Source organism: Scyliorhinus torazame, chromosome 5, assembly GCF_047496885.1.
Source record: "Scyliorhinus torazame isolate Kashiwa2021f chromosome 5, sScyTor2.1, whole genome shotgun sequence".
Taxonomy (NCBI): domain Eukaryota; kingdom Metazoa; phylum Chordata; class Chondrichthyes; order Carcharhiniformes; family Scyliorhinidae; genus Scyliorhinus; species Scyliorhinus torazame.
Genome location: NC_092711.1, coordinates 354,173 through 379,692, shown reverse-complemented (window position 1 = coordinate 379,692; position 25,520 = coordinate 354,173). Strand labels below are relative to the sequence as shown.

Here is a 25,520-nt window from a genome sequence, read left to right as displayed (position 1 = left end):
CCCAGTGTGGTCTAACCGAGGGATACGGAGACCGGAACTGTGCACGATGCTCCCAGTTTGGTCTAACCGAGGGATACGGAGACCGGAACTGTGCACGGTGCTCCCAGTGTGGTCTAACCGAGGGATACGGAGACCGGAACTGTGCACAGTGCTCCCAGTGTGGTCTAACCGAGGGATACGGAGACCGGAACTGTGCACGGTGCTCCCAGTGTGGTCTAACCGAGGGATACGGAGACCAGAACTGTGCACAGTGCTCCCAGTGTGGTCTAACCGAGGGATACGGAGACCGGAACTGTGCACAGTGCTCCCAGTGTGGTCTAACCGAGGGATACGGAGACCGGAACTGTGCACAGTGCTCCCAGTGTGGTCTAACCGAGGGATACGGAGACCGGAACTGTGCACAGTGCTCCCAGTGTGGTCTAACCGAGGGATGGGGAGACCGGAACTGTGCACAGTGCTCCCAGTGTGGTCTAACCGAGGGATACAGAGACCGGAACTGTGCACAGTGCTCCCAGTGTGGTCTAACCGAGGGATAGGGAGACCGGAACTGCGCACAGTGCTCCCAGTGTGGTCTAACCGAGGGATACGGAGACCGGAACTGTGCACAGTGCTCCCAGTGTGGTCTAACCGAGAGATACAGAGACCGGAACTGTGCACAGTGCTCCCAGTGTGGTCTAACCGAGGGATAGGGAGACCGGAACTGTGCACAGTGCTCCCAGTGTGGTCTAACCGAGGGATACAGAGACCGGAACTGTGCACAGCGCTCCCAGTGTGGTCTAACAGAGGGATACGGAGACCGGAACTGTGCACAGTGCTCCCAGTGTGGTCTAACAGAGGGATACGGAGACCGGTACTGTGCACAGTGCTCCCAGTGTGGTCTAACAGAGGGATACGGAGACCGGAACTGTGCACAGTGCTCCCAGTGTGGTCTAACCGAGGGATACGGAGACCGGAACTGTGCACCGTGCTCTAAGTGTGGTCTAACAGAGGGATACGGAGACCGGAACTGTGCACAGTGCTCCCAGTGTGGTCTAACCGAGGGATATGGAGACCAGAACTGTGCACAGTGCTCCCAGTGTGGTCTAACCGAGGGATACGGTGACCGGAACTGTGCACAGTGCTCCCAGTCTGGTCTAACCGAGGGATATGGAGACCGGAACTGTGCACAGTGCTCCCAGTGTGGTCTAACCGAGGGATATGGAGACCAGAACTGTGCACAGTGCTCCCAGTGTGGTCTAACCGAGGGATATGGAGACCGGAACTGTGCACAGTGCTCCCAGTGTGGTCTAACCGAGGGATACGGAGACCGGAACTGTGCACAGTGCTCCCAGTGTGGGTCTAACCGAGGGATACGGAGACCGGAACTGTGCACAGTGCTCCCAGTTTGGTCTAACCGAGGGATACGGAGACCGGAACTGTGCACCGTGCTCCCAGTGTGGGTCTAACCGAGGGATACGGAGACCGGAACTGTGCACGGTGCTCCCAGTGTGGTCTAACCGAGGGATACGGAGACTGGAACTGTGCACAGTGCTCCCAGTGTGGTCTAACTGAGGGATACAGAGACCGGAACTGTGCACAGTGCTCCCAGTGTGGTCTAACCGAGGGATAGGGAGACCGGAACTGTGCACAGTGCTCCCAGTGTGGTCTAACCGAGGGATACGGAGACCGGAACTGTGCACAGCGCTCCCAGTGTGGTCTAACAGAGGGATACGGAGACCGGAACTGTGCACAGTGCTCCCAGTGTGGTCTAACAGAGGGATACGGAGACCGGTACTGTGCACAGTGCTCCCAGTGTGGTCTAACAGAGGAATACGGAGACCGGAACTGTGCACAGTGCTCCCAGTGTGGTCTAACCGAGGGATACGGAGACCGGAACTGTGCACCGTGCTCTAAGTGTGGTCTAACAGAGGGATACAGAGACCGGAACTGTGCACAGTGCTCCCAGTGTGGTCTAACCGAGGGATATGGAGACCAGAACTGTGCACAGTGCTCCCAGTGTGGTCTAACCGAGGGATACGGTGACCGGAACTGTGCACAGTGCTCCCAGTGTGGTCTAACCGAGGGATATGGAGACCGGAACTGTGCACAGTGCTCCCAGTGTGGTCTAACCGAGGGATATGGAGACCGGAACTGTGCACAGTGCTCCCAGTGTGGTCTAACCGAGGGATACGGAGACCGGAACTGTGCACAGTGCTCCCAGTGTGGGTCTAACCGAGGGATACGGAGACCGGAACTGTGCACAGTGCTCCCAGTTTGGTCTAACCGAGGGATACGGAGACCGGAACTGTGCACCGTGCTTCCAGTGTTGGTCTAACCGAGGGATACGGAGACCGGAACTGTGCACGGTGCTCCCAGTGTGGTCTAACCGAGGGATACGGAGACCGGGACTGTGCACGGTGCTCCCAGTGGGGGTCTAACCGAGGGATACAGAGACCGGAACTGTGCACCGTGCTCCCAGTGTGGTCTAACCGAGGGATAGGGAGACCGGAACTGTGCACAGTGCTCCCAGTGTGGTCTAACCGAGGGATGCGGTGACCGGAACTGTGCACAGCGCTCCCAGTGTGGTCTAACTGAGGGATACGGAGACCGGAACTGTGCACAGTGCTCCCAGTGTGGTCTAACCGAGGGATACGGAGACCGGAACTGTGCACGGTGCTCCCAGTGTGGTCTAACCGAGCGATACGGAGACCGGAACTGTGCACAGTGCTCCCAGTGTGGTCTAACCGAGGGATACGGAGACCGGAACTGTGCACGGTGCTCCCAGTGTGGTCTAACCGAGGGATACGGAGACCGGAACTGTGCACGGTGCTCCCAGTGTGGTCTAACCGAGGGATACGGAGACCGGAACTGTGCACGGTGATCCCAGTGTGGGTCTAACCGAGGGATACGGAGACGGGAACTGTCCATCCCCACGTCTGATTGGCCATTCACCAACCGTCAGTGCCCAGCAGCCAATGAAGAGGGTCCTCACCGTGAAGAGAATCTGGCAACCACCCATGATGTAATCGAGGAAGGAGTGAACTTTCTCCACCTGAAGAGAGAGAGAGACAGAGGGAGAGAGACAGAGAGAGAGAGACAGAGAGAGAGAGAGAGAGAGACAGAGAGACCGAGAGAGAGAGACAGACAGAGAGAGACAGAGAGAGAGACAGAGAGAGAGACAGAGACAGAGCGAGAGAGAGAGACAGAGCGAGAGAGAGAGAGACAGAGCGAGAGAGAGAGACAGAGCGAGAGAGAGAGAGACAGAGAGAGAGAGAGAGAGAGAGGGAGACAGAGAGAGAGAGAGGGAGACAGAGAGAGAGACAGAGAGAGAGACAGAGAGAGAGAGTCAGAGAGAGACAGAGAGAGAGAGAGAGTGAGAGAGAGAGAAACAGAGAGAGAGGGAGAGAGAGAGAGACAAAGAGACAGAGAAACAGAGAGAGAGAGAGACAGTGAGAGAGGGATAGAGAGAGACAGAGAGACAGAGACAGAGAGATGAAGGGGAAGCGACAGACAGAGAGAGAGATAGGGAGAGAAAGACAGAGAGAGAGAGACAGAGATAGAGAGAGAGAGAGAGATGTACAGAGACAGACAGACAGACAAAGACAGATAGAGAGAGAGACAGAGAGAGAGAGAGAGAGACAGAGAGAGACGGAGGAGAGGGGGAGAGACAGAGCAAGAGAGAGACAGAGAGAGAGAGACAGAGAGATGAAGTGAGAGAGGGAGCCAGATCGATGGAGACAGAAAGAGGGACAGAGAGAGAGAGAGCCAATGAGTGAGAGAGTCAGAGAGAGACAGATTGAGAAAGAGAGAGAGTAACGAGAAAGAGACAGACAAAGAGAGAGACAGAGAGAGAGAGAGTGTTTAGTCAACAGTACCTGTAATGTTCTTGTCGGATGCCGTGATATATATTACAAGAACACTTATAGCTAGCTAAAGCTATAAACGACTTATTAACATTAACTGTGGGTAAACGATATACAAAACAGATTAATAACAGTATGATTATGTACAAGCTACCTCTCTCTAGCGTCCTCCGGCCAGTCTGAGGGGTCACCTGACTCTAACATTCTCATGTGTACTAATGACACTCCTAGTGGTCAGTCGGTGAAGTACAACACAACTTATATACTAATGACACTCCTAGTGGTCAGTCGATGAATTACAACATCCGATATCACCACATCCCCTTTCCTTCGAAGGAATAAATGAATACATTATCAATATATTTTACGTGATACTGTTAGCCTGAGAGTCTAATAGTATTTATTTTTTTGTTTGATATTTATACTATACGCAAGAACATAGTTACAAATAGTCCGAATCTGCAAATTGAGTCGATCAGGTTTTCTTCTGACCCTGGTTGACCTCCTCAAAGTTGGACCTTGTTGTCCAGAACTTGTAGCTTCAACATCGTCCCCGACATTCTCATACTCAGGAACTGCCGAACCTATCTGATACTGCAGCTGACGTTGATTCTGACATTGATTCGCCATCCATCACGTTGTTGTGGAAGAGCGCGCGACGATTTCCTCGTCAACAAAGAACAAAGAACAAAGAAATGTACAGCACAGGAACAGGCCCTTCGGCCCTCCAAGCCCGTGCCGACAATGCTGCCCGACTAAACTACAATCTTCTACACTTCCTGGGTCCGTATCCCTCTATTCCCATCCTATTCATATATTTGTCAAGATGCCCCTTAAATGTCCCTATCGTCCCTGCTTCCACCACCTCCTCCGGTAGCGAGTTCCAGGCACCCACTACCCTCTGCGTAAAAAACTTGCCTCGTACATCTACTCTAAACCTTGCCCCTCTCACCTTAAACCTATGCCCCCTAGTAATTGACCCCTCTACCCCGGGGAAAAGCCTCTGACTATCCACTCTGTCTATGCCCCTCATAATTTTAGAGACCTCTATCAGGTCGCCCCTCAACCTCCGTCGTTCCAGTGAGAACAAACCGAGTTTATTCAACCGCTCCTCATAGCTAATGCCCTCCATACCAGGCAACATTCTGGTAAATCTCTTCTGCACCCTCTCTAAAGCCTCCACATCCTTCTGGTCGTGCGGTGACCAGAATTGAACACTATACTCCAAGTGTGGCCTGACCAACGTTCTACATAACTGCAACATAATTTGCGAGCTTTTATACTCGATACCCCGTCCTACGAAGGCAAGCACACCTTACGCTCTCTCCACCAGCATTTCCACCTGGGCTGCCACTTTTAAGGATCTGTGGACCTGCACTCCCAGACCTCTCGGTGTCTCTGCTCCTGATGGTTATGCCATTTATTTTATCGCATTTCTCCGCCCAATTTTGAGGCCTATCTATATCCTGTTGCATTCCCTGACAATCTTCATCACCGTCCGCAACTCCTGCAATCTTCGTATCATCTTAGTTGATATTCCTCATCGCCTATCTCTGCAGTTGGTTTTTGGCACCAGTGTCATACGACATAGGAGCAGAATTAGGCCACTCGGCCCATCGAGTCTGCTCCGTCATTCAATCATGGCTGATATTTTCTCATCCCCATTCTCCTGCCTTCTCCCCATAACCCCTGACCCCCTTATTGATCAAGAGCCTATCTATCTCTGTCTTAGAGACACTCAGTGATTTGGCCTCCACAGCCTTCTGGGGCAAAGAGTTCCACAGATTCACCACCCTCTGGCTGAAGAAATCCCTCCTCGTCTCTGTTGTAAAGGATCGTCCCTTTAGTCTGAGATGGTGTCCTCTGCTTCTAGTTTTTCCCACAAGTGGAAACATCCTCTCCACGTCCGCTCTATCCAGGCCTCGCCGTATCCTGTAAGTGTCAATAAGATCCCCCCCTCATCCTTCGAAACTCCAACGAGTACAGACCCAGAGTCCTCAACCGTTCCTCATACGACAAGCTCTTCATTCCAGGGATCGTTCGTGTGAACCTCCTCTGGACCCTTTCCAAGGCCAGCACATCCTTCCTTAGATACGGGGCCCAAAACCGCTCACAATACTCCAAATGGGGCCTGACCAGAGCCTTGTGCAGCCTCAGGAGCACATCCCTGGTCTTGTATTCTCGCCCTCTCGACGTGAATGCGAACATTGCATTCTCCTTCCTAACTGTCGACTAAACCTGCACGTTAACCTTCAGAGAATCGTGAACAAGGACTCCCAAGTCCCTTTGTGCCTCTGATTTCCGAAGCGTTTCATAGAACATACAGTGCAGAAGGAGGCCATTCGGCCCACCGAGTCAGCACCGACCCACTTAAGGCCTCACTTCCCCCCTATCCCCTCCGAACCTTTTTGGTCACTGAGGGGCAATTGATCGTGGCCAATCCACCTGACTTGCACGTCTTTGGACTGTGGGAGGGAACCGGAGCACCCGGAGGAAACCCACGCACGCACGGGGAGAGCGTGCAGACTCCGCACAGACAGTGACCCAAGCCGGGAATCGAACCCGGGACCCTGGAGCTGTGAAGCCACAGTGCTAGCCACTGTTAGACCGCGCTGCCCGAAATCAGCGCTGTAATGATTGATGGACTCTTCTGTATGGGATCTAAAGGTGATCTAAATGCATCACGTTCACAGATTTCACTCTTCCGAATGATGCAACGGGCCTCAAACCTTCGAATGACTTTGTCAAACTTTTTACCCCCTTCATCGTTTGCAAAGTCAAACACAGCAATTCCGTCGGGACCCTGCCGCTGTTAGGAGCATCGCTACGAAACAAAGAACAAAGAAATGTACAGCACAGGAACAGGCCCTTCGGCCCTCCAAGCCCGTGCCGACCATGCTGCCCGACTAAACTACAATCTTCTACACTTCCTGCGTCCGTATCCCTCTATTCCCATCCTTGCGCTAATCTGATTGATCGCCTAAATTTACCGCAGGAAGAAACAGATTAAATTGCTGTTTCAACACACGCCACTCGTCGTCCACACGACCGAGAAATCTGAGACGAATCGGTGGCTTCAACAACTTTTCATGTTGTTAACTCCTGCAGCCTGCCGGATCTTCAAATCTCTGTGGACCTCGTGGAAGGCTCCATCAATGTTTAATGCCATCCAGCTCCTGGTACCATGTAATGCTCCTGGTCGGATGGCCTGATTTATATTACAAGAACACTTGTAGCGAAAGCTATGGAGGATTTGTTAACATTAACTGTGGGTCAACTATATACAAAACAACAGATTAATAACAGCATGAACTTGCACAAGCAACCTCTCTCCAGCTCCCTCCAGCCAGTCTGAGGTCACCTGACTCAAACATTCACTTTTATACAAATGAGACGTCTAGTGGTCAGCTTGTGAATGACAACACGCCCATGATATCACCACAAGACAGCTATAATGTGACAGAGAGATAGGGAGGTTTTAGGAATTGGTGGAGGTTACAGAGATAGGGAGGGTTGTAGGATCTGGAGAAGGTTACAGAGATACGGAGGCTTGTAGGGAGCTGGAGGAGGTTACAAAGATAGGGAGGGGTGTAGTGACTGGAGGATGTTATATTGACAGGGAGGGTTGTAGGGGACTGGAGGAGTTTACAGAGATAGGGAGGGGTGTAGTGACTGGAGGATGTTACAGAGATAGGGAGGGTTGTAGGGGACTGGAGGAGTTTACAGAGATAGGGAGGGTTGTAGTGGCTGGAGGAGGTTACAGAGATAGGGAGGGTTGTAGGGGACTGGAGGAGTTTACAGAGATAGGGAGGGGTGTAGAGGCTGGAGGAGGTTACAGAGATAGGGAGGGTTGTAGGGGCTGGAGGAGGTTAAAGAGATAGGGTGGGTTGTAGGGAGCTGAGGGAGGTTACAGAGATAGGGAGGGTTGGAGGGGCTGGAGGAGGTTACAGAGATAGGGAGAGTTGTAGGGGCTGGAGGAGGTTACAGAGATAGGGTGGGTTGTAGGGAGCTGAAGGAGGTTACAGAGATAGGGAGGGTTGTAGGGGCTGGAGGAGGTTACAGAGATAGGGAGGGTTGTAGGGGCTGGAGGAGGTTACAGAGATAGGGAGGGGTGTAGGGGTTGGAGGAGGTTACAGAGGTAGGGAGGGTTGTAGGGGATGGTGGAGGTTACAGAAATAGGGAGGGTTGCAGGGGACTGGAGTAGGTTACAGAGATAGGGAGGTGTGTAGGGGCTGGAGGAGGTTACAGAGATAGGGAGGGGTGTAGGGGTTGGAGGAGGTTACAGAGACAGGGAGGGTTGTAGGGGGCTGGAGGATGTTGCAGAGATAGGGAGGGGTGTAGGGGGCTGGAGGATGTTACAGAGATAGGGAGGGTTGTAGGTGTTGGAGGAGGTTACAGAGATAGGGAGGGGTGTAGGGGCTGGAGGAAGTTACAGAGATAGGGAGGGTTGTAGGGGCTGGAGGAGGTTATAGAGATAGGGAGGGTTGTAGGGCTGGAGGAGGTTACAGAGATAGGGAGGGTTGTAGGTGTTGGAGGAGGTTACAGAGATAGGGAGGGTTGTAGGGACTGGAGGAGGTTACAGAGATAGGGAGGGTTGTAGGAGCTGGAGGAGGTTACAGAGATAGGGAGGGTTGTAGGGGCTGGAGGAGGTTACAGAGATAGGGAGGGTTGTAGGGGCTGGAGGAGGTTACAGAGACAGGGAGGGTTGTAGGGGGCTGGAGGATGTTACAGAGATAGGGAGAGTTGTAGGGGCTGGAGGATGTTACAGAGATAGGGAGGGTTGTAGGAGCTGGAGGAGGTTACAGAGATAGGGAGGTTTGTAGGGGCTGGAGGAGGTTACAGAGATAGGGAGGGATGTGGGGGCTGGAGGAGGTTACAGAGATAGGGAGGGTTGTAGGGCTGGAGGAGGTTACAGAGATAGGGAGGGGTGCAGGGGCTGGAGGAGGTTACAGAGATAGGGAGGGGTGTAGGGACTGGAGGAGGTTACAGAGATAGGGAGGGGTGTAGGGGCTGGAGGAGGTTACAGAGATAGGGAGGGTTGTAGGGCTGGAGGAGGTTACAGAGATAGGGAGGGGTGTAGATTGAAAATGAACTGTGATGTGCGGCTGGGCCAGAATGATGGGAATCCGCCGACGCCTGTGTGATTAGGGAATGGGACATGGGGCTAGCAAGAACCTGAATGGGCCGAAGGGTTTCTCACCTTACATTCTAACAGCGTCACAGTACCAGAGTTCTTGTAACTCCGTTTCTTTGCCTTATATTTTGGGTTGATGCAGGACCAACTGAGCTGTAGGGAGAGAGGGAACGAGAAAAAATAATAACGAGAGAGATGGAGACAGAGAAAGAGACAGGGAGAGGGGGAGGGAGACAGAAAGAGATAGGGAGAGAGGGAGACAGAGAGAGAGAGACAGAGGCAGCGAGAGAGAGACATAGAGAGAGACAGAGAGAGAGAGGGAGGGAGAGAGGGAGGGAGAGAGTGAGAGAGAGACAGAAAGAGATAGGGAGAGAGAGAGATAGAGACAGGGAGAGAGGGAGTGAGACAGAAAGAGTCGGGAAAGAGAGAGACAGAGAGAGAGAGAGAGAGACAGGGAGAGACAGAGAGAGACAGAGAAATAGAGAGAGACAGGGAGAGAGGGAGGGAGACAGAAAGAGCGGGAGAGAGGGAGGGAGACAGAAAGAGATAGGGAGAGAGGGAGACAGAGAAAGAGAGGCAGCGAGAGAGAGAGACACAGAGAGAGACAGAGAGAGAGACAGGGAGAGAGGGAGAGAGAGACAGAAAGAGATAGGGAGAGAGAGGGACAGGGAGAGAGGGAGGGAGACAGAAAGAGTCGGGAAAGAGAGAGACAGAGAGCGAGAGACAGGGAGAGCCAGAGAGAGAGAGAGACAGAGAAATAGAGAGAGACAGGGAGAGATGGAGGGAGACAGAGGGAGAGAGAGTGTGAGAGACAAATCCATTATTAGACACGAAGAATAAATATATCCACCTGTTGCTATACTGGGTGACTGTTCACAGTTCCAAGCTAAACATGTTCTAGGGGCTGAATGGGCCTCCTCCTGTTCCTGTGTGAGAGACTCGAGGAGGGGGGCTGAATGGGCCTCCTCCTGTTCCTCTGTAACAGGCTTGAGGGGCCGAATGGGCCTCCTCCTGTTCCTGTGTAACAGTCTCGAGGAGGTGGGCTGAATGGGCCTCCTCCTGTTCCTGTGTGACAGGCTCGAGGGGGGGGGGCTGAATGGGCCTCCTCCTGTTCCTGTGTGACAGACTCGAGGAGGGGAGGGGCTGAATGGGCCTCCTCCTGTTCCTGTGTAACAGACTCGAGGAGGGGGGGTTGAATGGGTCCCCTCCTGTTCCTGTGTAACAGACTCGAGGGGCTGAATGGGTCCCCTCCTGTTCCTGTGTAACAGACTCGAGGAGGGGGCTGAATGGGCCTTCTCCTGTTCCTGTGTAACAGGCTCGAGGGGCTGAATGGGCCTCCTCCTGTTCCTGTGTAACAGACTCGAGGAGGGGGCTGAATGGGTCTCCTCCTGTTCCTGTGTAACAGACTCGAGGAGGGGGCTGAATGGGCCTCCTCCTGTTCCTGTGTAACAGACTCGAGGAGGGGGCTGAATGGGCCTCCTCCTGTTCCAGTGTAACAGGCTCGAGGAGGAGGGTCTGAATGGACCTCCTCCTGTTCCTGTGTAACAGGCTCGAGGAGGGGGCTGAATGGGCCTCCTCCTGTTCCTGTGTAAAAGACTCGAGGAGGGGGGGCTGAATGGGTCTCCTCCTGTTCCTGTGTAGCAGGTTCGAGGAGGAGGGGCTGAATGGGTCCCCTCCTGTTCCTGTGTAACAGACTCGAGGAGCTGAATGGGCCCCCTCCTGTTCCTGTGTAACAGACTCGAGGAGGGGGCTGAATGGGCCTTCTCCTGTTCCTGTGTAACAGGCTCGAGGAGGAGGGGCTGAATTGGCCTCCTCCTGTTCCTGTGTAACAGACCCGAGGAGGGGGGGCTGAATGGGTCTCCTCCTGTTCCTGTGTAGCAGGTTCGAGGAGGAGGGGCTGAATGGGTCCCCTCCTGTTCCTGTGTAACAGACTCGAGGAGCTGAATGGGCCCCCTCCTGTTCCTGTGTAACAGACTCGAGGAGGGGCTGAATGGGCCTCCTCCTGTTCCTGTGTAACAGACTCGTGGAGGGAGGACTGAATGGGCCTCCTCCTGTTCCTGTGTAACAGACTCGAGGAAGGGGGGCTGAATGGGCCTCCTCCTGTTCCTGTGTAACAGATTCGAGGAGGGGGGGCTGAATGGGCCACCTCCTGTTCCTGTGTAACAGACTCGAGGAGGGGGGGTTGAATGGGCCTCCTCCTGTTCCTGTGTAACAGACTCAAGGAGGGGGGGGCTGAATGGGCCTCCTCCTGTTCCTATGTAGCAGGCTCGAGGAGGAGGGGCTGAATGGGTCCCCTCCTGTTCCTGTGTAACAGACTCGAGGGGCTGAATGGGCCCCCTCCTGTTCCTGTGTAACAGACTCGAGGAGGGGGCTGAATGGGCCTCCTCCTGTTCCTGTGTAACAGACTCGAGGAGGGGGGGCTGAATGGGCCTCCTCCTGTTCCTGTGTAACAGACTCGAGGAGGGGGGGCTGAATGGGTCTCCTCCTGTTCCTGTGTAACAGGCCCGAGGAGGGGGGGCTGAATGGGCCTCCTCTTGTTCCTGTGTAACAGGCTCGAGGAGGGGGGGCTGAATGGGCCTCCTCTTGTTCCTGTGTAACAGGCTCGAGGGGCTGAATGGGCCACCTCCTGTTCCTGTGTTACAGACTCGTGGAGGGGGGGCTGAATGGGCCTCCTCCTGTTCCTGTGTAACAGGCTCGAGGAGGGGGGGCTGAATGGGCCTCCTCCTGTTCATGTGTAACAGATTCGAGGAGGGTGGGCTGAATGGGCCACCTCCTGTTCCTGTGTAAGTGCCCCGAGGAGGGGGCTGAATGGGCTTCCTCCTGTTCCTGTGTAAGAGGCTCGAGGGGCTGAATGGGCCTCCTCCTGTTCGTGTGAAACAGGCTCGAGGGGCTGAATGGGCCTCCTCCTGTTCCTGTGTAACAGACCCGAGGAGGGGGGGCTGAATGGGCCTCCTGCTGTTCCTGTGTAACAGACTCGAGGAGGGGGGGCTGAATGGGCCTCCTCCTGTTCCTGTGTAACAGACTCGAGGAGGGGGGCTGAATGGGCCTCCTCCTGTTCCTGTGTAACAGACTCGAGGGGCTGAATGGGCCTCCTCCTGTTTGTGTGTAACAGGCTCGAGGGGCTGAATGGGCCTCCTACTGTTCAAATATTGTTCCACTTACCAGTCTTCCTAACTTTGCGTTCTGCATTTCGCTGAATGTAGTGAAGAATTCTCCGATATAATCGTGTTTTCCATTGGAATCGTGATCCCAAACCGTAAACTACAGAAAAAAAATGACAGGATATTCAGGTCAGTACTGAGAGAGTGCCGCACTGTCAGGGGAGTGCCGCACTGTCAGGGGAGTGCCGCACTGTCAGGGGAGTGCCGCACTGTCAGAGGGTCAGTACTGACGGAGAGCCGCACTGTCAGAGGGCCAGTATTGAGGGACTGCCGCACTGTCAGAGGGTCAGTACTGAGGGAGTGCCGCACTGTCAGAGGGTCAGTACTGAGGGAGTGCTGCACTGTCAGAGGGTCAGTACTGAGGGAGTGCCGCATTGTCAGAGGATCAGTACTGAGGGAGTGACGCACTGTCAGAGGGTCAGTACTGAGGGAGTGCTGCACTGTCAGAGGGTCAGTATTGAGGGAGTGCCGCACTGTCAGAGGGTCAGTACTGAGGGAGTGCTGCACTGTCAGAGGGTCAGTACTGAGGGAGCGTTGCACTGTCAGAGGGTCAGTACTGAGGGAGTGCCGCATTGTCAGAGGATCAGTACTGAGGGAGTGACGCACTGTCAGAGGGTCAGTACTGAGGGAGTGCTGCACTGTCAGAGGGTCAGTATTGAGGGAGTGCCGCACTGTCAGAGGGTCAGTACTGAGGGAGTGCTGCACTGTCAGAGGGTCAGTACTGAGGGAGTGCCGCACTGTCAGAGAGTCAGAATTGAGGGAGTGCCGCACTGTCAGAGGGTCAGTACTGAGGGAGCACAGCACTGTCAGAGGGTCAGTACCGAGGGAGTGCCGCACTGTCAGAGGGTCAGTACTGAGGGAGTGCCCCACTGTCAGAGGGTCAATACTGAGGGAGTGCCGCACTGTCAGAGGTCAGTCCTGAGGGAGTGCCGCACTGTCAGAGGTCAGTCCTGAGGGAGTGCTGCACTGTCAGAGGGTCAGTACTGAGGGAGTGCTGCACTGTCATAGGGTTAGTACTGAGGGAGTGCCGCACTGTCAGAGGGTCAGTACTGAGGGAGTGCCGCACTGTCAGAGGGTCAGTACTGAGTGAGTGCCGCACTGTCAGAGGGTCAGTACTGAGGGAGTGCCGCACTGTCAGACGGTAAGTACTGAGGGAGTGCCGAACTGTCAGAGGGTCAGTACTGAGGGAGTGCCGCACTGTCAGAGGGTCAGTACTGACGGAGTCCCGCACTGTCAGAGGGTCAGTACTGAGGGAGTGCCGCACTGTCAGAGGGTCAGGACCGAGGGAGCGCCGCACTGTCAAAGGGTTGGTACTGAGGTAGCGCCGCACTGTCAGAGGGTCAGTACCGAGGGAGTGCCGCACTGTCAGAGGGTCAGTACTGAGGGAGTGCCGCACTGTCAGTGGGTCAGTAATGAGGGAGCGCCGCACTGTCAGAGGGTCAGTACTGAGGGAGTGCCGCACTGTCAGTGGGTCAGTAATGAGGGAGTGCCGCACTGTCAGTGGGTCAGTAATGAGGGAGCGCCGCACTGTCAGAGGGTCAGTACTGAGGGAGTGCCGCACTGTCAGAGGGTCAGTACTGAGGGAGTGCCGCACTGTCAGAGGGTCAGTACTGAGGGAGTGTCGCACTGTCAGAGGGTCAGTACTGAGGGAGTGCCGCACTGTCAGAGGGTCAGTACTGAGGGAGCGCCGCACTGTCAGAGGGTCAGTACTGAGGGAGTGCCGCACTGTCAGAGGGTCAGTACTGAGGGAGTGCCGCACTGTCAGAGGGTCAGTACTGAGGGAGTGTCGCACTGTCAGAGGGTCAGTACTGAGGGAGTGCCGCACTGTCAGAGGTTCAGTACTGAGGGAGCGCAGCACTGTCAGAGGGTCAGTCCTGAGGGAGTGCCGCACTGTCAGAGGGTCAGTACTGAGGGAGTGCCGCACTGTCAGAAGGTTAGAACTGAGGGAGTGCTGCACTGTCAGAGGGTCAGTACTGAGGGAGTGCCGCACTGTCAGAGGGTCAGTACTGAGGGAGTGCTGCACTGTCAGAGGGTCAGTACTGAGGGAGTGCCGCACTGTCAGAGGGTCAGTACTGAGGGAGTGCTGCACTGTCAGAGGGTCAGTACTGAGGGAGTGCTGCACTGTCAGAGGGTCAGTACTGAGGCTGCGCTGCACTGTCAGAGGGTCAGGACTGAGGGAGTGCCGCACTGTCAGAGGGTCAGTACTGAGGGAGTGCCGCACTGTCAGAGGGTCAGTACTGAGGGAGTGCCACACTATCAGGGGGTCAGTACTGAGGGAGTGCCGCACTGTCAGAGGGTCAGTACTGAGGGAGTGCCGCACTGTCCGAGGGTCAGTACTGAGGGAGTGCCACACTGTCAGAGGGTCAGTACTGAGGGAGTGCCGCACTGTCAGAGGGTCAGTGCTGAGTGAGCGCCGCACTGTCAGAGGGTCAGTACTGAGGGAGTGCCGCACTGTCAGAGGGTCAGTACTGAGGGAGTGCCGCACTGTCCGAGGGTCAGTACTGAGGGAGTGCCACACTGTCAGAGGGTCAGTACTGAGGGAGTGCCGCACTGTCCGAGGGTCAGTACTGAGGGAGTGCCACACTGTCAGAGGGTCAGTACTGAGGGAGTGCTGCACTAACAGAGGGTCAGTACTGAGGGAGTCTCGCACTGTCAGAGGGTCAGTACTGAGGGAGCGCCGCACTGTCAGAGGGTCAGTACTGAGGGAGCGCTGCACTAACTGAGGGTCAGTACTGAGGGGGAGCCGCACTGTCAGAGTGTCAGTACTGAGGGAGCGCCGCACTGTCAGAGGGTCAGTACTGAGGGAGTGCCGTACTGTCAGAGGGTCAGTACTGAGGGAGTGCCGCACTGTCAGAGGGTCAGTACTGAGGGAGTGCTGCACTGTCAGAGGGTCAGTACTGTGGGAGCGCTGCACTGCCAGAGGGTCAGTACTGAGGGAGTGCCGCACTGTCAGAGGGTCAGTACTGAGGGAGTGCCGCACTGTCAGAGGGTCAGTACTGAGGGAGTGCCGCACTGTCAGAGGGTCAGTACTGAGGGAGTGCCGCACTGTCAGAGGGTCAGTACTGAGGGAGTGCCGCACTGTCAGTGGGTCAGTACTGAGGGCGTGCCGCACTGTCAGAGGGTCAGTACTGAGGAAGTGCTGCACTGTCAGAGGGTCAGTACTGAGGGAATGCTGCACTGTCAGAGGGTCCGTACAGAGGGAGTGACGCACTGTCAGAGGGTCAGTACTGAGGAAGTGCCGCACTGTCAGAGGGTCAGTACTGAGGGAGTGCTGCACTGTCAGAGGGTCAGTACTGAGGGAATGACGTACTGTCTGAGGGTCAGTACTGAGGGAGTGCTGCACTGTCAGAGGGTCAGTACTGAGGGAGTGCCGCACTGTCAGTGGGTGAGTCCTGAGGGAGTGCTGCACTGTCAGAGGGTCAGTACTGAGGGAGTGCCGCACTGTCAGAGGGTCAGTACTGAGGGAGTGCCGCACTGTCAGAGGGTCAGTATTGAGGGAGTGTCGCGCTGTCAGAGGTCAGTCCTGAGGGAGTGCTGCACTGTCAGAGGGTCAGTACTGAGGGAGTGCTGCACTGTCATAGGGTTAGTACTGAGGGAGTGCCGCACTGTCAGAGGGTCAGTACTGAGGGAGTGCCGCACTGTCAGAGGGTCAGTACTGAGTGAGTGCCGCACTGTCAGAGGGTCAGTACTGAGGGAGTGCCGCACTGTCAGACGGTAAGTACTGAGGGAGTGCCGAACTGTCAGAGGGTCAGTACTGAGGGAGTGCCGCACTGTCAGAGGGTCAGTACTGAGGGAGTGCCGCACTGTCAGAGGGTCAGTACTAAGGGAGTGCCGCACTGTCAGAGGGTCAGGACCGAGGGAGCGCCGCACTGTCAAAGGGTTGGTACTGAGGGAGCGCCGCACTGTCAGAGGGTCAGTACTGAGGGAGTCTCGCACTGTCAGAGGGTCAGTACTGAGGGAGCGCCGCACTGTCAGAGGGTCAGTACTGAGGGAGCGCTGCACTAACTGAGGGTCAGTACTGAGGGGGAGCCGCACTGTCAGAGTGTCAGTACTGAGGGAGCGCCGCACTGTCAGAGGGTCAGTACTGAGGGAGCGCTGCACTGTCAGAGGGTCAGTACTGTGGGAGCGCTGCACTGCCAGAGGGTCAGTACTGAGGGAGTGCCGCACTGTCAGAGGGTCAGTACTGAGGGAGTGCCGCACTGTCAGTGGGTCAGTACTGAGGGCGTGCCGCACTGTCAGAGGGTCAGTACTGAGGAAGTGCTGCACTGTCAGAGGGTCAGTACTGAGGGAATGCTGCACTGTCAGAGGGTCCGTACAGAGGGAGTGACGCACTGTCAGAGGGTCAGTACTGAGGAAGTGCCGCACTGTCAGAGGGTCAGTACTGAGGGAGTGCTGCACTGTCAGAGGGTCAGTACTGAGGGAATGACGTACTGTCTGAGGGTCAGTACTGAGGGAGTGCTGCACTGTCAGAGGGTCAGTACTGAGGGAGTGCCGCACTGTCAGTGGGTGAGTCCTGAGGGAGTGCTGCACTGTCAGAGGGTCAGTACTGAGGGAGTGCCGCACTGTCAGAGGGTCAGTACTGAGGGAGTGCCGCACTGTCAGAGGGTCAGTATTGAGGGAGTGTCGCGCTGTCAGAGGTCAGTCCTGAGGGAGTGCTGCACTGTCAGAGGGTCAGTACTGAGGGAGTGCTGCACTGTCATAGGGTTAGTACTGAGGGAGTGCCGCACTGTCAGAGGGTCAGTACTGAGGGAGTGCCGCACTGTCAGAGGGTCAGTACTGAGTGAGTGCCGCACTGTCAGAGGGTCAGTACTGAGGGAGTGCCGCACTGTCAGACGGTAAGTACTGAGGGAGTGCCGAACTGTCAGAGGGTCAGTACTGAGGGAGTGCCGCACTGTCAGAGGGTCAGTACTGAGGGAGTGCCGCACTGTCAGAGGGTCAGTACTTAGGGAGTGCCGCACTGTCAGAGGGTCAGGACCGAGGGAGCGCCGCACTGTCAAAGGGTTGGTACTGAGGTAGCGCCGCACTGTCAGAGGGTCAGTACCGAGGGAGTGCCGCACTGTCAGAGGGTCAGTACTGAGGGAGTGCCGCACTGTCAGTGGGTCAGTAATGAGGGAGCGCCGCACTGTCAGAGGGTCAGTACTGAGGGAGTGCCGCACTGTCAGTGGGTCAGTAATGAGGGAGTGCCGCACTGTCAGTGGGTCAGTAATGAGGGAGCGCCGCACTGTCAGAGGGTCAGTACTGAGGGAGTGCCGCACTGTCAGAGGGTCAGTACTGAGGGAGTGCCGCACTGTCAGAGGGTCAGTACTGAGGGAGTGTCGCACTGTCAGAGGGTCAGTACTGAGGGAGTGCCGCACTGTCAGAGGGTCAGTACTGAGGGAGCGCCGCACTGTCAGAGGTCAGTACTGAGGGAGTGCCGCACTGTCAGAGGGTCAGTACTGAGGGAGTGCCGCACTGTCAGAGGGTCAGTACTGAGGGAGTGTCGCACTGTCAGAGGGTCAGTACTGAGGGAGTGCCGCACTGTCAGAGGTTCAGTACTGAGGGAGCGCAGCACTGTCAGAGGGTCAGCCCTGAGGGAGTGCCGCACTGTCAGAGGGTCAGTACTGAGGGAGTGCCGCACTGTCAGAAGGTTAGAACTGAGGGAGTGCTGCACTGTCAGAGGGTCAGTACTGAGGGAGTGCCGCACTGTCAGAGGGTCAGTACTGAGGGAGTGCTGCACTGTCAGAGGGTTAGTACTGAGGGAGTGCCGCACTGTCAGAGGGTCAGTACTGAGGGAGTGCTGCACTGTCAGAGGGTCAGTACTGAGGGAGTGCTGCACTGTCAGAGGGTCAGTACTGAGGCTGCGCTGCACTGTCAGAGGGTCAGGACTGAGGGAGTGCCGCACTGTCAGAGGGTCAGTACTGAGGGAGTGCCGCACTGTCAGAGGGTCAGTACTGAGGGAGTGCCACACTATCAGGGGGTCAGTACTGAGGGAGTGCCGCACTGTCAGAGGGTCAGTACTGAGGGAGTGCCGCACTGTCCGAGGGTCAGTACTGAGGGAGTGCCAAACTGTCAGAGGGTCAGTACTGAGGGAGTGCCGCACTGTCAGAGGGTCAGTGCTGAGGGAGCGCCGCACTGTCAGAGGGTCAGTACTGAGGCAGTGCCGCACTGTCAGAGGGTCAGTACTGAGGGAGTGCCGCACTGTCCGAGGGTCAGTACTGAGGGAGTGCCACACTGTCAGAGGGTCAGTACTGAGGGAGTGCTGCACTGTCCGAGTGCCAGTACTGAGGGAGTGCTGCACTAACAGAGGGTCAGTACTGAGGGAGTCTCGCACTGTCAGAGGGTCAGTACTGAGGGAGCGCCGCACTGTCAGAGGGTCAGTACTGAGGGAGCGCTGCACTAACTGAGGGTCAGTACTGAGGGGGAGCCGCACTGTCAGAGTGTCAGTACTGAGGGAGCGCCGCACTGTCAGAGGGTCAGTACTGAGGGAGTGCCGTACTGTCAGAGGGTCAGTACTGAGGGAGTGCCGCACTGTCAGAGGGTCAGTACTGAGGGAGTGCTGCACTGTCAGAGGGTCAGTACTGTGGGAGCGCTGCACTGCCAGAGGGTCAGTACTGAGGGAGTGCCGCACTGTCAGAGGGTCAGTACTGAGGGAGTGCCGCACTGTCAGAGGGTCAGTACTGAGGGAGTGCCGCACTGTCAGAGGGTCAGTACTGAGGGAGTGCCGCACTGTCAGAGGGTCAGTACTGAGGGAGTGCCGCACTGTCAGTGGGTCAGTACTGAGGGCGTGCCGCACTGTCAGAGGGTCAGTACTGAGGAAGTGCTGCACTGTCAGAGGGTCAGTACTGAGGGAATGCTGCACTGTCAGAGGGTCCGTACAGAGGGAGTGACGCACTGTCAGAGGGTCAGTACTGAGGAAGTGCCGCACTGTCAGAGGGTCAGTACTGAGGGAGTGCTGCACTGTCAGAGGGTCAGTACTGAGGGAATGACGTACTGTCTGAGGGTCAGTACTGAGGGAGTGCTGCACTGTCAGAGGGTCAGGACTGATGGAGCGCCGCACTGTCAGAGGGTCAGTACTGAGGGAGTGCCGCACTGTCAGCGGGTGAGTCCTGAGGGAGTGCTGCACTGTCAGAGGGTCAGTACTGAGGGAGTGCCGCACTGTCAGAGGGTCAGTACTGAGGGAGTGCCGCACTGTCAGAGGGTCAGTATTGAGGGAGTGCCGCACTGTCAGTGGGTGAGTCCTGAGGGAGTGCTGCACTGTCAGATGGTCAGCACTGATGGAGTGCCGCACTGTCAGTGGGTCAGTACTGAGGGAGTGCCGCACTGTCAGAGGGTCAGTACTGAGGGAGCGCCGCACTGTCAGAGGGTCAGTTCTGAGGGAGTGCCGCACTGTCAGAGGGTCAGTTCTGAGGGAGAGCCGCACTGTCAGAGGGTCAGTACTGAGGGAGTGCTGCACTGTCAGAGGGTCAGTACTGAGGGAGTGTCGCACTGTCAGAGGGTCAGTACTGAGGGAGTGCTGCACTGTCAGAGGGTCAGTACTGAGGGAGTGCCGCACTGTCAGAGGGTCAGTACTGAGGGAGCGCCGCACTGTCAGAGGGTCAGTACTGAGGGAGTGTCGCACTGTCAGAGGGTCAGTACTGAGGGAGTGTCGCACTGTCAGAGGGTCAGTACTGAGGGAGTGCTGCACTGTCAGAGGGTCATTCCTGAGGGAGTGTCGCACTGTCAGAGGGTCAGTACTGAGGGAGTGCTGCACTGTCAGAGGGTCAGTACTGAGGGAGTGTCGCACTGTCAGAGGGTCAGTACTGAGGAAGTGTCGCACTGTCAGAGAGTCAGTACTGAGGAAGTGCTGCACTGTCAGAGGGTCAGTACTGAGGGAATGCTGCACTGTCAGAGGGTCCGTACAGAGGGAGTGACGCACTGTCAGAGGGTCAGTACTGAGGAAGTGCCGCACTGTCAGAGGGTCAGTACTGAGGGAGTGCTGCACTGTCAGAGGGTCAGTACTGAGGGAATGACGTACTGTCTGAGGGTCAGTACTGAGGGAGTGCTGCACTGTCAGAGGGTCAGGACTGATGGAGCGCCGCACTGTCAGAGGGTCAGTACTGAGGGAGTGCCGCACTGTCAGTGGGTGAGTCCTGAGGGAGTGCTGCACTGTCAGAGGGTCAGTACTGAGGGAGTGCCGCACTGTCAAAGGGTCAGTACTGAGGGAGTGCCGCACTGTCAGAGGGTCAGTATTGAGGGAGTGCCGCACTGTCAGTGGGTGAGTCCTGAGGGAGTGCTGCACTGTCAGATGGTCAGCACTGATGGAGTGCCGCACTGTCAGTGGGTCAGTACTGAGGGAGTGCCGCACTGTCAGAGGGTCAGTACTGAGGGAGCGCCGCACTGTCAGAGGGTCAGTTCTGAGGGAGTGCCGCACTGTCAGAGGGTCAGTACTGAGGGAGTGCTGCACTGTCAGAGGGTCGGTACTGAGGGAGTGTCGCACTGTCAGAGGGTCAGTACTGAGGGAGTGCTGCACTGTCAGAGGGTCAGTACTGAGGGAGTGTCGCACTGTCAGAGAGTCAGTACTGAGGGAGTGCTGCACTGTCCGAGGGTCAGTACAGAGTGAGTGCCGCACTGTCAGATGGTCAGTACAGAGGGAGCGACGCACTGTCAGAGGGTCAGTACTGAGGGAGCGCTGCACTGTCAGAGGGTCAGTACTGAGGGAGTGCAGCACTGTCAGAGGGTCAGTACTGAGGGAGTGCTGCACTGTCAGAGGGTCAGTACTGAGGGAGTGCTGCACTGTCAGAGGGTCAGTACTGAGGGTGCGCCGCACTGTCAGAGGGTCAGTACTGAGGGAGCGCCGCACTGTCAGAGGGTCAGTACTGAGGGAGCGCCGCACTGTCAGAGGGTCAGTACTGAGGGAGTGCTGCACTGTCAGAGCGTCAGTACTGAGGGATTGTTGCAATGTCAGGGGGTCAGTACTGAGGGAGCGCCGCACTGTCAGAGGGTCAGTACTGAGGGAGCGCCGCACTGTCAGAGGGTCAGTCCTGAGGGAGCGCTGCACTGTCAGCGGGTCAGTACTGAGGGAGCGCTGCACTGTCAGAGGGTCAGTTCTGATGGAGTGTCACACTGTCAGAGGGTCAGTCCTGAGGGAGTGCCGCCCTGTCAGAGGGTCAGTACTGAGGGAGTGCCGCACTGTCAGAGGGTCAGTCCTGAGGGAGTGCCGCACTGTCAGAGGGTCAGGACTGAGGGAGTGCCGCACTGTCAGAGAGTCAGTCCTGAGGGAGTGCCGCACTGTCAGAGGGTCAGTACTGAGGGATTGCCGCACTGTCAGAGGGTATGCGCTGAGGGAGTGCCGCGCTGTCAGAGGGTCAGTACTGAGGGAGTGCCGCACTGTCAGAGGGTCAGTACTGAGGGAGTGCCGCGCTGTCAGAGGGTCAGTACTGGGGGAGTGCCGCACTGTCAGAGGGTCAGAACTGAGGGAGTGCCGCACTGTCAGAGGGTCAGTACTGAGGGAGTGACGCACTGTCAGAACGTTAGTACTGAGGGAGTGCCGCACTGTCAGAGGGTCAGTACTGAGGGAGTGTCGCACTGTCAGAGGGTCAGTACTGAGGGAGTGCTGCACTGTCAGAGGGTCAGTACTGAGGGAGTGTCGCACTGTCAGAGGGTCAGTACTGAGGAAGTGTCGCACTGTCAGAGAGTCAGTACTGAGGAAGTGCTGCACTGTCAGAGGGTCAGTACTGAGGGAATGCTGCACTGTCAGAGGGTCCGTACAGAGGGAGTGACGCACTGTCAGAGGGTCAGTACTGAGGAAGTGCCGCACTGTCAGAGGGTCAGTACTGAGGGAGTGCTGCACTGTCAGAGGGTCAGTACTGAGGGAATGACGTACTGTCTGAGGGTCAGTACTGAGGGAGTGCTGCACTGTCAGAGGGTCAGGACTGATGGAGCGCCGCACTGTCAGAGGGTCAGTACTGAGGGAGTGCCGCACTGTCAGTGGGTGAGTCCTGAGGGAGTGCTGCACTGTCAGAGGGTCAGTACTGAGGGAGTGCCGCACTGTCAGAGGGTCAGTACTGAGGGAGTGCCGCACTGTCAGAGGGTCAGTATTGAGGGAGTGCCGCACTGTCAGTGGGTGAGTCCTGAGGGAGTGCTGCACTGTCAGATGGTCAGCACTGATGGAGTGCCGCACTGTCAGTGGGTCAGTACTGAGGGAGTGCCGCACTGTCAGAGGGTCAGTACTGAGGGAGTGCTGCACTGTCAGAGGGTCAGTACTGAGGGAGCGCCGCACTGTCAGAGGGTCAGTTCTGATGGAGTGTCACACTGTCAGAGGGTCAGTCCTGAGGGAGTGCCGCCCTGTCAGAGGGTCAGTACTGAGGGAGTGCCGCACTGTCAGAGGGTCAGTCCTGTGGGAGTGCCGCACTGTCAGAGGGTCAGGACTGAGGGAGTGCCGCACTGTCAGAGAGTCAGTCCTGAGGGAGTGCCGCACTGTCAGAGAGTCAGTCCTGAGGGAGTGCCGCACTGTCAGAGGGTGAGTACTGAGGGAGTGCTGCACTGTCAGATGGTCAGTACTGAGGGAGTGCCGCACTGTCAGAGGGTCAGTACTGAGGGAGTGCCGCACTGTCAGAGGGACAGGACTGAGGGAGTGACGTACTGTCAGAGAGTCAGTACTGAGGGAGTGCCGCACTGTCAGAGGGTCAGTCCTGAGGGAGTGCCGCACTGTCAGAGGGTCAGTACTGAGGGAGTGCTGCACTGTCAGAGGGTCAGTACTGAGGGAGTGCCGCACTGTCAGAGGGTCAGGACTGAGGGAGTGCCGCACTGTCAGAGGGTCAGTACTGAGGGAGTGCCGCACTGTCAGAGGGTCAGTACTGAGGGAGTGTCGCACTGTCAGAGAGTCAGTACTGAGGGAGTGCCGCACTGTCAGAGGGTCAGTCCTGAGGGAGTGCCGCACTGTCAGAGAGTCAGTCCTGAGGGAGTGCTGCCCTGTCAGAGGGTCAGTACTGAGGGAGCGCCGCACTGTCAGAGGGTCAGTACTGAGGGAGTGCTGCACTGTCAGAGGGTCAGTACTGAGGGAGTGCCGCACTGTCAGAGGGTCAGTACTGAGGGAGCGCCGCACTGTCAGAGGGTCAGTACAGAGGGAGTGCTGCACTGTCAGAGGGTCAGTACTGAGGGAGCGCCTCACTGTCACAAGGTCAGTATTGAGGGAGCGCCGCACTGTCAGAGGGTCAGCACTGAGGGAGTGCCGCACTGTCAGAGGGTCAGGACTGAGGGAGTGACGTACTGTCTGAGGGTCAGTACTGAGGGAGTGCCGCACTGTCAGAGGGTCAGCACTGAGGGAGTGCCGCACTGTCAGAGGGTCAGTACTGAGGGAGTACCGCACTGTCAGAGGGTCAGCACTGAGGGAGTGCCGCACTGTCAGAGGGTCAGTACTGAGGGAGTGCCGCACTGTCAGAGGGTCAGTACTGAGGGAGCGCTGCACTGTCAGAGTGTCAGTGCTGAGGGAGTGCCGCACTGTCAGAGGGTCAGCACTGAGAGAGTGCCGCACTGTCAGAGGGTCAGCACTGAGGGAGTGCCGCACTGTCAGAGGGTCAGTACTGAGGGAGTGCTGCACTGTCAGAGGGTCAGTACTGAGTGAGTGCCGCAGTGTCAGAGGGTCAGTACTGAGGGAGTGCCGCACTGTCAGAGGGTCAGCACTGAGGGAGTGCCGCACTGTCAGAGGGTCAGCACTGAGGGAGTGCTGCACTGTCAGAGGGTCAGTACTGAGGGAGCGCTGCACTGTCAGAGTGTCAGTGCTGAGGGAGTGCCGCACTGTCAGAGGGTCAGCACTGAGGGAGTGCCGCACTGTCAGAGGGTCAGCACTGAGGGAGTGCCGCACAGTCAGAGGGTCAGTACTGAGGGAGTGCCGCACTGTCAGAGGGTCAGTACTGAGGGAGTGCCGCACTGTCAGAGGGTCGGTACTGAGGGAGTGCTGCACTGTCAGAGGGTCAGTACTGAGGGAGTGCTGCACTGTCAGAGGGTCAGTACTGAGGGAGTGCTGCACTGTCAGAGGGTCAGTACAGAGGGAGAGCCGCACTGTCAGAGGGTCAGTACTGAGGGAGTGCTGCACTGTCAGAGGGTCAGTACTGAAGGAATGCCGAACTGTCAGAGGGTCAGTACTGAGGGAGTGCTGCACTGTCAGAGGGTCAGTACTGAGGGAGCGCCGCACTGTCAGAGGGTCAGTACTGAGGGAGCGCTGCACTGTCAGAGGGTCAGTACTGAGGGAGTGCCGCACTGTCAGAGGGTCAGTACTGAGGGAGTGCCGCACTGTCAGAGGGTCAGTACTGAGGGAGTGTCGCACTGTCAGAGAGTCAGTACTGAGGGAGTGCCGCACTGTCAGAGGGTCAGTCCTGAGGGAGTGCCGCACTGTCAGAGAGTCAGTCCTGAGGGAGTGCTGCACTGTCAGAGAGTCAGTCCTGAGGGAGTGCTGCACTGTCAGAGAGTCAGTACTGAGGGAGTGCCGCACTGTCAGAGGGTCAGTACTGAGGGAGTGCCGCACTGTCAGAGGGTCAGTACTGAGGGAGTGCTGCACTGTCAGAGGGTCAGTACTGAGTGAGTGCCGCACTGTCAGAGGGTCAGTACTGAGGGAGTGCCGCAGTGTCAGAGGGTCAGTACTGAGGGAGTGCCGCACTGTCAGAGGGTCAGCACTGAGGGAGTGCCGCACTGTCAGAGGGTCAGCACTGAGGGAGTGCTGCACTGTCAGAGGGTCAGTACTGAGGGAGTGCCGCACTGTCAGAGGGTCAGCACTGAGGGAGTGCCGCACTGTCAGAGGGTCAGTACTGAGGGAGTGCCGCACTGTCAGAGGGTCAGTACTGAGGGAGCGCTGCACTGTCAGAGTGTCAGTGCTGAGGGAGTGCTGCACTGTCAGAGTGTCAGTACTGAGGGAGTGCCGCACTGTCAGAGTGTCAGTACTGAGGGAGTGCCGCACTGTCAGAGGGTCAGCACTGAGGGAGTGCCGCACTGTCAGAGGGTCAGCACTGAGGGAGTGCCGCACAGTCAGAGGGTCAGTACTGAGGGAGTGCTGCACTGTCAGAGGGTCAGTACTGAGGGAGTGCTGCACTGTCAGAGGGTCAGTACTGAGGGAGTGCTGCACTGTCAGAGGGTCAGTACTGAGGGAGTGCCGCACTGTCAGAGGGTCAGTACTGAAGGAATGCCGCACTGTCAGAGGGTCAGTACTGAGGGAGTGCCGCACTGTCAGAGGGTCAGTACTGAGGCAGTGCCGCACTGTCAGAGGGTCAGTACTGAGGCAGTGCCGCACTGTCAGAGGGTCAGTACTGAAGGAATGCCGCACTGTCAGAGGGTCAGTACTGAGGGAGTGCCGCACTGTCAGAGGGTTAGTACTGAGGGAGCGCCGCACTGTCAGAGGGTCAGTACTGAAGGAATGCCGCACTGTCAGAGGGT

At 56.8% G+C, this 25,520-nt stretch overlaps 2 protein-coding genes across 4 annotated transcripts in view; one reads left to right on the top strand and one right to left on the bottom strand.

The window, feature by feature from the left end:
- The window catches only part of LOC140418131 (copine-6-like), a 581,759-nt gene that overhangs the window by 401,410 nt on the left and 154,829 nt on the right, over positions 1 to 25,520 (top strand). The window lies entirely within an intron of this gene.
- Positions 1 to 25,520, bottom strand: part of LOC140418129 (copine-6-like) — a 111,541-nt gene that overhangs the window by 83,118 nt on the left and 2,903 nt on the right. The window contains exons 2-4 of the mRNA XM_072501542.1: positions 12,139 to 12,237; positions 9,043 to 9,129; positions 2,972 to 3,031 (exon numbers count right to left, since the gene is read on the bottom strand). Of these exons, the coding sequence (XP_072357643.1) occupies positions 2,972 to 3,031; positions 9,043 to 9,129; positions 12,139 to 12,237 (246 nt within the window). The remainder of the gene's footprint in view (positions 1 to 2,971; positions 3,032 to 9,042; positions 9,130 to 12,138; positions 12,238 to 25,520) is intronic.